The 13,920-nt window shown below is 39.9% G+C and overlaps 1 protein-coding gene across 1 annotated transcript in view; it reads right to left on the reverse strand.

The window, feature by feature from the left end:
• LOC104388414 (chromosome unknown open reading frame, human C11orf74) overlaps window positions 1-13,920 on the reverse strand; it is a 30,310-nt gene that overhangs the window by 8,740 nt on the left and 7,650 nt on the right. The window contains 3 exon segments of the mRNA XM_009997278.1: window positions 4,844-5,077; window positions 6,893-6,918; window positions 6,921-7,051. Of these exon segments, the coding sequence (XP_009995580.1) occupies window positions 4,844-5,077; window positions 6,893-6,918; window positions 6,921-7,051 (391 nt within the window).

Raw genomic sequence — 13,920 nt, forward strand, 5'->3', positions numbered from 1 at the left:
CCCCCCCCCCCCCCCCCCCCAACAGACAAATCTGCAGAGAGAAGATGGGGAGGAAGCACACAGTCTGGCAATGGCTCAGAGACAACTCTTACCTATAACGACAACAGAAATAAATGTATTTTTGCTTTTACCAAGATGTGCTTGTCATACTCAGAATGTAAATTCCACAATTTTAAGGCTCATTAGCAATGCAAACAATGTTTCAAATTCCCTTCAATCAGCTTACAAAAATGCAGTAATCAACCTCCAGTTTGCCAATAATCATGCCAGAAATGAGCTTTGTATCTCTCTATCCTGGCTGCACAACAGCATATGGAAGTCTAATCAGTAAATGCTGCTTTCCCTGATAATGTTTAAACAAGAAAACTCCTTCAGAAAAAAAAACAGGAGTTGTGACAGTCCTCCTTCTCAGTGGGAGCGCACAAAGGAACTGGAAGCTATTGAAAGTTCTAGCCAGTACCTCACAAGCAGTTTAGGCTGATGCTACAGCACTAGTGGATGGTGATCCTAATTAAGCTGCTAATTATGTGGAAGCAATTAAATAGCAACAAGAAAGCCTTAGACACTGTCAAGAGTGCCTTATATAGAGATAACTGAGCAGGCCTATATAAAAAAAAATCTTGGTAGAGATTTTGAAATGCACCTCTCCTCATACCATGAAAAATTACATTCCTGCATGATATGACAGGGCACTACCAATTACTTTAATCAAGTCCAGCATACTTTCATGAGGGTGTATTTGGAAACTGACCAGTTCTCCTCTGTTTAGTCCCTTCACCATCCTACATGACAAACTCACAAAAGGTGATTAATAAATATGGATCACTGCTGAGTTGGGTTTGTTTTTCTTTTTCACTGTGTATCATTGACATTAATTGTAAGTATAGAAAAAAAAAATCTATTGGCACAAGCCTGATGTGAACTTTCAAGAGTGAAGAAGTTTAAAGTCTTGTCTAAACCTTTAGCTTTACTGTAGCTAAATGATGTCATGCTATAGATACACTAACAGGTTTTACAACTTTCAGACACTACATTTCACAAAAATGCTGTTGATGGGGAGTCAAGGAGGGAGATAGTGACAACAAAAAAAAAAGATTAAAGGCTAAATTTTTCCGTCTCCCCCAAGTCTCAGGCTTCAGGCTATTAGCCACAAAGAGCTGCCTAGTGTGAAATCATCTTCAGGCAGTGTTAAATGGATTACAGAACCTGGAGGAGAAAAAAGGAAAGAAATCCACTAGCTGGGCAGAGTCTCATACTTCAAAAAATCCACATAATTTAACTCTGAATCCTCTTCCTCAACCTAATTTTTCAGGATGTATAGGCTCAAAATATAAATGGAAAGGCAAAGATTATGGAAAATTACTGATCTTTTTTAAATTCTTCAGGCAAATTTTATCAAATAGTTATGCTTGGCATCAGCTTCAAATTAACTGAGTCTCTTGGCTTCTCTTCAACCTCTGTGGTGTTACAAGGATCTGGGTTTTTGAAAAAACAGGTTTACAGTACCTAAGGGCTTAAAGCCAGATTACGATGAGACTGCTATCCTTGCCTATGCAGCCTCGTACATACGTTTTCTTAGTGCTATTTGAATTTTCTCTTTTATTTAAAAAATAGCAAACTCTGGATCTCTAGATATGTTTTTTTACATATTTTGTTACTTTATTACCTACCTATCCTTAGAGGCCTACAGCAAGTGATTTACCACCAGTTCTGGAAACAAATTCTGCTGCCAAAACATAGGTATTAGGCACCTTCTATTGGTCCCTGGAGAAAGCTTGATCATCTCTCAACTACTGGAATAGGCTGCTAAGAGAGATGGTGGAGCCACCATCCCTGGAAGTGTTTAAAAGAAATCTAGTTTTGGTTCTCAGATACATGTTTTAAGCACTGAACGGGTAGATCAAGTTATGGTTGGTGGATTGAGGTTATGGTTGGACTTGATCATCTTCAAGGTCTTTTCCAACCAGGATGATTCTGTGATTCAATGATTCTACAGGAAAGCTGAGGAGGGGCTTTTCACCAGAGAGAGAAGTGATAGGACAAGGGGTAATGGTTCTAAACTGAAAGAGGGGAGATGTATGTTAGACATCAGGAAAAAATTCTTCACCATGAAGGTGGTAAGGCACTGGAATCGGTTGCCCAGGAAGGATGTTGAAGCCCACACCCTGGAGGAGTTTAAGGCCAGGATGCATGAGGACTTGTGCAGCCTGATCTAGTGTGAAGTGTCGTTGCTCAGAGTAGGGAGGTTAGAACCTGATGATCTTTAAGGTCCCTTCCAACCTTAATCATTCTATGATTCTGTATAAGCGTCCAAAATCTCTTGCTGCAGAGTTGGCTCAAGGAAACAGTCCACGGTTCTTCCCAGCACCTAATAGAGTCAGATCCTGCAGAACATGTGGTGAGCTTAAGACAAGAAGCAGAAGCCTCTCTTCAAGACCTCTAATCACATTTTATAGGGCATGGCAGGAAAGGGGAGGGAACACTGACCTGACTCTTTGCTGCCCCCTGGATCCCTCAATGTCCTGAAAGAATGCTCTCTCTCTTATTAATATAATAAAATTAGCCCTGGCCCCTGCCAACCATGACATGGGCACATATGAATACTGCACTCAAAATAAATCTTTGTATGTCTGTACTTGACACAGGGCTATCTTGTTCCCTCCTTCCTGAAATGCCTGGGTTGGAGAGAGAATATTTACTGTAAACTTGATTTATGTTGGTTTATTATTTTCTTGCTAGTTACAGCTGGAAGTCTCTAAGTCTTCTGACTTAATAGGAATTCTGCACATACAGAAGGACTAATCAAGTCTTTAATGGATTAAACAGATTAACTAAATGGCAATAACCAAGGAACTGAGGACCTAAGTCCTGCTCTGCAACAGCTTCTTTCAGTGATCTTAGGCAAATCCCTTCATCTATGTAGCCTGGTTTCTTTCTTTGTGCAGTCACAAGTATAGATGAGGAAAATGTATTTAATCACTAAAAGATTGTCAGTTCTGGTGATAATAAAGACCACACAAGAATCTACATTAGATAAATAAGTACAGACATTAGATTTCTATTTACTTTTTAGAGGTGAGACAGTCAAAATTATTATAGATGTATGAAGCAGTTCAACATAATTCCAAATGCTTGTAACTGGAATTCATAAAGAAGTTCACTGTGAATTCAAAATCAGACTCATCTATTTCAAGCCCAAGATGAAATAATTTTAATATGTGGAGACAACATTTTCTTTAAGTAGTTAATTCCATTTCTTATCATACAGAATGGTTGAAAAAGACTTCTGAGACCACCAAGTCCAACCATCAGCACAAAAACCCAATCCAAACAAACATAACCACACACACTCCACCAAAAAACTCCCACAAAAAACTCTACAACCTCAGCCACTAGAGCATGCCATGAAGTGCCACATCTGCACGTTTCTTGAATACTTCCAAGGATGCTGACTCAACCACCTCCCTTAGCTGACTGTTCCAGTGTCCAACCACTCTTTTGGCATAGAAATTCTTCCTAACATCCAATCTGAACCTCCCCTGGTGCAACTTCAGGCCATCTCCTCTGCATCTGTTGTTACTTACTTGGGAGAAGAGGCCAACACCTACCTCACTACAGCCTCCTTTCAGGTAGTTGTAGAGGGCAATGAGGTCTCCCCTCAGCATCCTCTTCTTCAAACTAAACAACCCCAGTTCCCTCAGCCACTCCTCATATGATTTGCTGTTTAGACCCTTCACCAGCTTGGTTGCTCTTCTCTGGACATGCTCCATCACCTCAATGTCCTCCCTATAGTGAGAGGCCTAGAACTGCACTTGACATGTGTGCTCAGTCAAGACGAGCCTCTCCATGATCTTTTCTGGTACTGACATCAGGCTGACAGGCCTGTTGTTCCCCAGATCCTCCTTCTGGCCTTTCTGTAGATTAGCCAGCCTCCAGTCATCCAGGACCTCCACTGTTGATCAGGATTGTTGATAAATGATGGAGAGAGGCTTAGTAAACTCCCCTGCCAGCTTCCTTAGTCCTCTAGGGTGGATCCCACCAGGCGCCATATATTTATGTGTGTCCAGGTGCAGAAGCAAATTATTAACTACTTCCTCCTGCATTATGTGGAGTTAGTTCTGCACTCCATCCTTATCTTCCAGTCTGAACACCCTGGGGGAAGCTGGTCTGACTGTAAAAGATGGAGGCAAAGAAGGCATTAAGAATCACAGCCTTTTCCTCATCCTTGGTTGCAATGTTTCCCTCACATCCAATAAGGGATGGAGATAATCCCTGCCTATTTTCTTATTGTTGATGTATTCATAAAAACTTATTTTGTTGTCCCTTATGTCAGTGACCAACTTGAGGTCCAGCTGGGCTTTTGCCTTCCTAATTTTCTCTCTGTATGACCTAATGAGATCTCTGTTGTCTTCTTGAGTTGCCTGTTCCTTCTTCCAAAGGTGATAAACCCTCCTATTTTTCCCAAATCCCAGCAAGAGTTCTCTGTTCAACCAGGCTGGACATCTTCCCTGCCCTTTAATCTCATAACACATGGGAAAAGCCTGCTCCTGGGCCTTGAAGATTTCCTTCTTGAAGAGGGCCCATCTTTTCTGGACCCCTTTGCCCTTCAAGACTGTGTCCCAAGTGACTTTTTCAACCACTGTCCTGAACAGGCCAAAGTCTGCCATCCAGAAATCCAAGGTGGAGGTTTTGCTAACCCCCCTCCTTATATCACTAAGGTTGAAATTTCACCATTTTGTGATTGCTAAGCCCAAGGTGGCCTTTGACCACCACAACTCTCACTCATCATTCTCTTTGTGAACAGGAGGTCTAGTGAGGTGCCTTCCCTGGCAGGCTCACTTACCAGCTGTGTCAGGAAGTTATCCTCCACACACTCAGGGAACCTCCTAGACTGTTTCTTCTCTACTATGTTATATTTCCAGCAGACATCCAGTAGGTTGAAGTCCCCTAACAGATCAAGGGCTGGCAATTGTGAGAATTCTGCCAGCTGCTTGTAGAATACTTCATCTGTCTCCTCCTCCTGGTTGGGTGGTCTATAACAGACTTCCAGCACAATATCTGCCTTATTCACCTTCCACTTCATCCTTACCCATAAACACTCAACTTTATCATCACTATAATCAAGCTCTACACAACCAAAACACTCTCTAATGTACAGAGCCACACCACTGTCTCTCTTTCCTTGCCTATCGGTTTTGAAGATCTTATATCCATTCATTGCAGCACTCCAGGCATGACAGTCATCCCATCATGTTTCTGTGATGGCAACTATGTTCATAGCTGTCCTGCTGCACAATGCATTAGTGTAGATGCACTTGAGATGGGCTATTGATTTCATCCCCATCCTTGTCTCTTCACCCCTAGGCTCATCTCTGGTGGGCCTTTGTTTATTCCCCTCCTCCTTCAAGTCTAGTTTAAAGCTCTGTCTATGAGCCCTGCTAACTCTTGCCCTCATACCCTTTTCCCTCTGTGATACAGGGTTTTCCCATTCATTGCAAGCAGGCCTGGTGTTCTGCAAATCAAACCATGGTCAACAAACCCCAAGTCTTGCTGGTATGAGCCAAAGCTCATACTCATTGACTTTACAGTATATTTATTTTTTTTCAAAAATAATCAAATGCAATGCTTCTGAAAAGAGAATGCATGCAGGTAATCCTCTGAAATCCTGCACAGAACTAGAGTGAATCAGTTGGAACAACATGCCTAAAATGCATCACTTACAACAGATGCATTGTTTTCAATAGCAGATTTTTTCTCTTCCCTTTCCTCAGGAAAGGCTTAAAGGTTACATTGGCCAACTTACTGCATTACAGCCTCCTCCTGCTATGACACTATCAATTTTTCTGATGCCTTCTACTATTACAGTACTTGTTTCTTAAACTGCTAATGTGGCAAAACTGTGGAGTCATGTCTGAAACTCTTTTTCAGTAGCAACTAAGACAAATATTAAGGTGTTCCTTTAAATAAAGGAAAATGGAAGATACACATTGCTTTATAGGGCAAAAAGCCAATTCAAAGTGGCTGAAGTGAGACGATCATAAGCAATCCCAATGAGGCAACCATATTCTTCATATGAAAAATGGGAAAAAAAAGATTCCTGCTATTATTATTATACGATCAACTGACAGAATGTGATTGTTTCAAAAGCCTTGCTTGATTCCACCTCAAAGGCATGTGCTAGTAGGAAGGAAAATGACAGCTTGTTTTCTTTATCTGAGGCCTGGCAGGCTTGTCATTTGAAGGCACTTAAGGGTGCTGTTCTGTGTATTGCATAAAATCACCTGCCACGTGTTTTCTAACAAATAGTTTATGCAGGAAATTTTTGAGTATAGGCTAGATCACAGTTTAGTTCAGTGTTTTTCAGGCAGGAAGGCAAAAGTTCTTAACAAGTGGACTCAGACTTCTATCTCATTTCCTCCAGATGACGTCTATTGTTTTCCTGTCCCTACAAATTAAATTCCTAATCTCATCTTTCAGAAGATTAAAAATGCCTCTGGCCTTCCTACTTTTTACGTTAGGTAGCTGAAGGAATCTTGTTTCAGTAACATAGAATTCAGTACTGGCTAAAATCCCAATGATACAAAATAAATCTGTGCACGCTGGCATCTATACTCTCAAGACTTTCTAATTTTTGCTAACCTCTACCACAGGCCTCAGTGAAAACATTACAAAGGTCCTTGCAGGGCGCCTTATTTATTAGTCAGAATATGGCAGCTCTTCAGTAGAGCAAATACCACTGACAAATGTGATTACTGCAGGTTACTCTGTAAGCATTATACACTTAGGTAGCATTTTAAATATTTGCCTCTAAGATTTGGACAGAATATGCCCCTCATGTTTTCATTTTTATTAATGTAGTACTTCTCTATATGAACAAATGTTAACTTATTACCTCATTCTCATTTGGCATATGTGGCAAAGAGGCATCCGTATATCTTTGCTTCTTCCAGAGGAGCCACCCTGTTTATTTCTACATAATAATTCAGAAGTAGAAAATAATTTTCTTAGGGAGTCCACTTTACTTCCTTAAATTGTCTTTCCTCCTTCTTCTGCAAGGAGAATCACACTAGGTCACATAACATAATGCAGTATCTAATAAAAAGAAAACTTGATTTTCACTATATCTAATATTGACTTATTTTACACATTCACTTTTCTTCTCATGCTCAGAGATTCCATGTGAATCTTATACACATATTTTGTAATCTTTATCATGCAACCAAACATGAACTTCAGTTTGAACTTCAAATGCACAGATTATCACCTGTTCCTCAATACTAAAGAATCTACTGTCTCAAAACCTTCTGCAATATACCAAAAGCTTGATAAAATAACCCAAAAGCTGAAAATAAAAAAAAAAGGCAGGGTAGTAAGTAAGGTTATGCCTTCATTTTTATTTAAAAAATTTGTCTGAATGCTGCACAAAATGGCATTTAACATTTGTGCCCATGTCTGCATTGCTAACACCAGCACATATTAAGAGTCTTTTCTTTGTGACACCACTATAAACCCCATAGCAACTGCCCGCACTCAGTAGAGCATAATTCAGAATTTAAACCAGAAAACATTCCTAATTGCTCAATACCAATACATGCTTTGAACAATTACATGTCTAATTTTAAAAATCCAGCAACTGTGCTGATGCAAGATCTACATTCACAAAATCACTTGGTATTTTCAACAGTTCAAGCGCACATATTCTTTCACATATCTAACTGATGGTGGGCCTCCTTATCAAGTACAAGAAAGGATTTTGATTTTGATCACAGTACAGCAATTATATGATTAAAAAAATGTAGTAGTTCTCGTATTTTCTGCCTCAATATCTTGGTATCACTCTGTTTGTACTATTAACCCAAACATGTGCCCCATGTGTGAACCTCAGAACCATCAGAGCAAAGGCTCATGTTATCTAGTATGAAAGTGAGCCTTGACACTTCTTGTCAGAGCTGATACTGATGCTGCCTGTGAAACTACCTGGGATAGCACCCACAGTGCTCTCAGGTGTCCACGGGCAGCACTGCCAGAATCTCCATCAGTCCAGGAACACATGATGAGATGCACTGGCAGGTCCTGTAACCTAGCTTCTGTATCTTTAGTTAGTAAAACACTTCATTTTAGCTGATTTCTTTAGGCACTGCTGCTTTCAGTGTTTAAAAACAATAGTATGCTCTTCACTTACCTTATTACCAGTTTGATCTCCTTCTATATTGGCAAGCTGACTTGATGGGAACATTTTGTAAGTATTTTTCAATTGACATCAGAATAACAAACAGCAGTATGTCAGTGATACCTAACAATCAGAAGTTTAGGTCCTGAGATTCAAGATTTTTTCCCTAAGGGGATTTCTTTAGTAATGAAAGACAGACTGGAAAAATGTTTTGCCAGTGCATTGAGAGAAGATTGGAATTACTTCTCTCATTTTATATTTTATACATCAATTGGTGGCTATTTGGGTCCTCACTGAAAGCAGAGAAGCATTCAGAAAGACAACTGAGTCTTTCAGTAATAGCTTGTGACATGAGCTACTAGTTTTTCTGACTGTGCTACCAAACAGGTCCATGGGACATGGAACAGCCAGTGGAATAAGGACACAGCTAAGTGATCATCAAATGAAGTCTCAACAGTACAGGCTGGATCTAGGAGATGATTACAAATCAGAATAAGTATATGTATGGAAGTATGGATTTCCAAACCCATGCTGAATGTTTTGGGTTTTTTCCTACAACATAGCAAAAAATATATTAATTATGGGCCAAATAAAGATGCAGGACTTATTTTAAACATACTATTATCAAATATGGAGCAGCTATAGGGCGATCAGTTCAAATTAGCTCCACACCACATGTTCTTAAAGAAAAATAAATGCTCATTTACCAGAGTTTTTTGAGTTTAGTTTGAAAAATCTACTTTGCAAACATAAGAAAAATGTGGTGCATTCTAAAGCATAATTATAGTTGGAGGCATCAAAGTAATTCTTGCAGAGTCTGAATAATGCCCTTGGTAATACTACATTGAGCCATCCACCAAGGAGTTATTAATCTCCAGGGACAGTTCTGTGCTGCAATTACTATGACACATAGAAAGGGCTGGCAGTCTGAGCATAACCTGAAGTCCACACTGGTAAGAGTCAAGGTTCAATTGCACCAGACTAGAGTAACCTAGCAAACGGATTTCAATGCTCCCACCACAAATGGATCTTCTGAATAACTCCTACACCCAGCTCTCTTGATACAACATCTACATTCTCCTTGCTTTTTTTGGAAAGTACTTTCCTAAAATAATATATGGAAACAGCTGTACATATGGGCAATCTCTTATTCCTAGAGACTCTCTTTTCAAGCCACAGAAACAAAGCAGTATTACAAAGGAAACCCTTTTTAAAGTCCTGACAGTTAAAATGGTCACCCACTATTCACAGATATTTTTCCTGTCACCCTTCTTTATAGGAAGAACTGGATGACTAGCTCAAAAAGTTTCAGTCTTTTGCAACTGTAGTGGTAAAACAGGATGGACTTCCTGTTTTATACAAAGAACTGACAAATTTTATATTAAAGACTAACAAGCCACAAAAGGATATTAATGTATTTTAGGTTATGTATGTATTAGCAAATTATTCAACCAAACATGTTAAGACTTACAGAGTAACAATAGGGACTGAGGACCCAGTATCCTCACTGTGAACACAGGAGCCTTTATGTATGATAAGTGAGAAAAAGCTTCTGAAACCATACACTTTTCTTTGCCAGATCAACAGAGACAAAAGACAACAAATGTAATGATCAGCAACATAATTCACACAGCTCTGAATAAAAATGATACTCCTGCACGAGCAGATGCCTATCTTGGATACCACTATGGTAATTCTTCTGGGATACAAATCAGATCAACCTTCTCCAAAATATAAAGTCTGAATTTTCAAAATAAAATAATATTACTCAGCATCAAATGACACATAGTTGGGCAGTCATAATTAGACAGTATACATGAGCTGGAAAACTTAATTATATTTTTTCTGGACAGCTGAGCTATTTCACAGTTAAAAAGCTAGATAGATTAAATGAGCTAATAAGAAATCAAGTGCATTCATAGTATTTATATGTCATTTACCAACCCCAGATTACAGCACCATTATCCCTTTTCCTAAGAGAATTGTCAAACTACTGTCAGGAACATTTTTCTGGTTAAGACCACAGCAGAGTTATTTGGTTATAGAATATTAAGCATTACATTTGATGGAACATTCCCAACTGCAATGTGATACTAGATTCATGGCTGCAAGGGAAGAATATTTTAGAAGGTAAAAAAGGTCTAAGCAGCCCAAAGCAGTTGTGAAATGCATGCTACAAACAGAAAATCAGCTATGCAACCATGTCCATAATGAGGCTGTGCCACATAAATTGGAGGGGGAGAGGTGACTCAAACATTACATTGCTAGCCGCAAGCACAGTTTCTCAGGGAAAAGAAGATCCACCTTCAGATGTCCAAATTAACTACTGATGCCTATAATTTCTCAATGTATGCATCACATAATTGGCTCTCTTGAGCAGTAACAGTAATGATCTTAAAAAGTATTAAAAACAACACACATGTATTGTTTTAATTTTAAAGAAACTACCATCTGCAGAGAAAGACTGCATCAAAGCTGTATTCCTTTGACAGTGTTTCAAAATTAAGCACAGAAGGGGAAGAAGGGTCACATTCAACCAGCAAGAGCATCACTCTGCTAAGGATGACTTGGGGGACTCTAACAAAGTGATAATTGACTTGTTTTTCACAGCCAGTTCTCAACCTGCAAGACTCAGATGTAAAACACTGGCCTTTATGACATGTGACAGAAGTCCATAAGGGATACAAATGCAACAAAAGGCAGCAGAAGAGGGCTGAAGTAATGGAAAGATTCACATTCACTTTCCACACTGTTTTTCAATCTTAATTTTTAGAAATTCCACTGTCAGTACCTTAGAAATTAAATAACAAACCAGCTTAGGTTGCTAGAAAATTATGTTTCTCAAGAGTATTATCCATCATAATTGTGTGTCACTGAAAACTATGATGCAAGAATTAAAAATATATTTCTAGCAGAAAGTATATTCAGCTTGATACTTTCATTTCTCTCCCATTATCTATTCTCCGATTTGTATAAAATTCTCTTTATCTTCCAATTTGGAAGGGAATCTTCTGAAAACATCCATTGATCACCCCCTATATTTCAAAGAATAGTGGAGTCACTTGCCACAAAGCCCAGAGCTAGGAGGATTATCAGGAAAAACTTCCTGTCAATGAAATCTGTTAGATGAAATAGTAGCTCCAGGAGAATAATAAAAGCCTTATGGTTTGAAACTTTTAAAAACCAGATTAGATGCAGCAATAAATAACATACTGTAGAAAACCTGGCTTGGGATAATACACTGGACAAAAGAGTACAAACTACTAGGTATATCCTGCTTTTTTCCAATTCAATTATTTCATTCCAGAAGAAAACATTGGGTGAGAATTAAAAACAGGCCCTTTAACTATTTTTTAAAAATAAATACAGCAAAGCTACTATTGTAAGCTCCAATTTACTTCTTTGTCCTCAAAATGCTGCACTGAGGGTAGAAGGCCTGTGAATGCCTTAAATCCCTTTCCAGGTATGTTTTGACAGAAAACTTGGGATTCAAATAACACAGCAACGTTGTACAGGACTCCTGAAAACAAACAAAGAAAAAAACAAACAACAAACCAAAAACCCCACAACAAACAAACAACAACAACAACATAAGTAATCCTACTAGCATAACTGTCTTGCACAGAGTACTAATGTAATGTTAATTCACTATCTTCATTCTTCAAACACATCATCAGCAAACAGTCACATTTTAAAACAAGAACAAACTCTTCCATTGAAATATTTCAATAAAATATCACTGAGGTGTTCAAAAGACTGTAACATACTGTAGGAGAAGTACCTGTATTTGCCTATTTGCACTTATGGAAACTGTTTTATCATGATGTATCATTTACCCTCAATGGCAAGCAGTAAGAGGAAAACATAAATTTCAAGGCTGAAAATCCAAGTTATTGCGAAGATTATTTTTAAAGCCTTCTATTTCTTTCTGGTAATTTGTCTCTCCCCTGCCTGGCTCGCCACTAATGCCATGGTTTGGGCACAACACAGCAAAGGATCAGGGCCACGGCCACTCACTCAACTTTCCCCCCTCACCCTCCCCCCCAACCCCCCGTGCGCACACGCGCACACACGCGTGCACACACACACACACTCTGGGATGAGGAGGATAAAGCTCATGGACTGAGACAAAGGACAAGGAGGGTTCTTCAACAATTAAGGTCCTGAGCAAAACATTCAACTTGGGGAAAAAATACTCTAAAACTTTAATTTCACACCAATCAAACACACAGAGGTGACAGACAACACAAAGAGCAGTGCTTGCATATGATAACCCACTCCTCTTGAAACAAAAGTTTGGAGCTTCCAAACCTCCTTGCTTTCTAACACTCCTCACCAAAGTGCAAGGCCAGGTGTGGCTGGGTAAGGATTCCGAGATCAAAACCCAGTAACAACAAACAAGCTGTTATGGAGCAGGCATTCTTTATTGCAGCGCTGGGCAGTACTGGGGATTCTCCACCATGAGTGCTCCGATGAGTTAGTGAAACACCCCAAATAATATACACCAAAAACATGCATATTCAGTTCCATGTTCCCAGAATTCTTTTACATAGTCATTTTACTTCCTGGAATTGGCTATCTTTGTAATTATGCATTGTCGAGGGTCTCCTGTGGGGGTCTTTGTTGGTTCTAGTCCTTTGTCATCTTTGTCCTGTCTCTTGTCCTGGTTCTGTCGCCAGTCTCCTGCTGGTAGATTGCCCAGGTGGGTCAGAATGAACATGAGTGTTGTCTCTAGGCCCACAGGCCTTAGAAGACTTGATGTTATCACAACCTGCAGGATGTTTGGCATAATTGACTGACAGTATCATAAAGCACATTGTTTTAAAAGTAACCTGTTCAGCTAACTTAGTACAGCAAATTAATTATTTTAGTAAAATTTTATTAGGCTATATTTCTATTCAATCTACTAATGAGTATCCTATAACTATCACTCCATTCTTCCCGGGCCCAAATTACTTTGTTCCCAGTTTCTCTACCTCTTTCCCACCAGTGCCACAGGGGGACAGAGGATGGGGTTTAGAGTCAGTTCACCGGCTGGTGGTTCCTGCTGCTCCTTCCTCCTCAAGAAGAAGGATTCCTTACTGTTCTTCCCTGCTTCCCCACAGGGTCCCTCCCATGGGACAGAGTCCTCCACGAACCACTCCTTCATGAGTCCTTCCCACAAGGTCCAGAGCTGCTCCAGCCTGGGCTTCCCACAGAGTCAGGGGCTGCTTTGGGAACAAACTCCACTGGTGCCAGGGTCTTCCAAAGCTGCATAAACAGAGTTCACTGGCAGCAAATCCACTGGCCACAAAATCCAAGTCCACTGGCCAAGCTCACCTCTCCTGGTGCCTTCAGGGAATGTTCCACCGTGTTCCTCCACAATTTCAGGGGGACAGCTGCCATCTCACCATGGGTTGCAGGGAAACTTCTGCTAGGGCACCGTCTTTCCCTTCTTCCTCACCAACCACCAGCACCCTCTCCTTCCTCAGCACAGCTCTTCTCCCTTAAGTGCTTATTCTACTCAGCTCTTATCTCAGTTTTTTTGTATGCAAATCAAAGAGCCGCATCTATTGTCCCTCTAATGGCTCCTTGGCTGGTTTTGGAGCAGGGGAAGCTTCTTAGCTCCTTACTGCCACTCCTGGGGCCTTTCCTCCACTACCAAAAAAACCCACCAAACCAAACCAGAACATTATTTAATCAAACCAGTTCACAGATTTTCTGCAGTAACTCAAGTCAAATCTTGCACCTTCCCTCTGCTTGTGTATAGC

This window comes from Chaetura pelagica, unplaced genomic scaffold, assembly GCF_000747805.2.
Source record: "Chaetura pelagica isolate M959 unplaced genomic scaffold, ChaPel_1.0 scaffold134, whole genome shotgun sequence".
In the NCBI taxonomy this organism is placed as follows: domain Eukaryota; kingdom Metazoa; phylum Chordata; class Aves; order Apodiformes; family Apodidae; genus Chaetura; species Chaetura pelagica.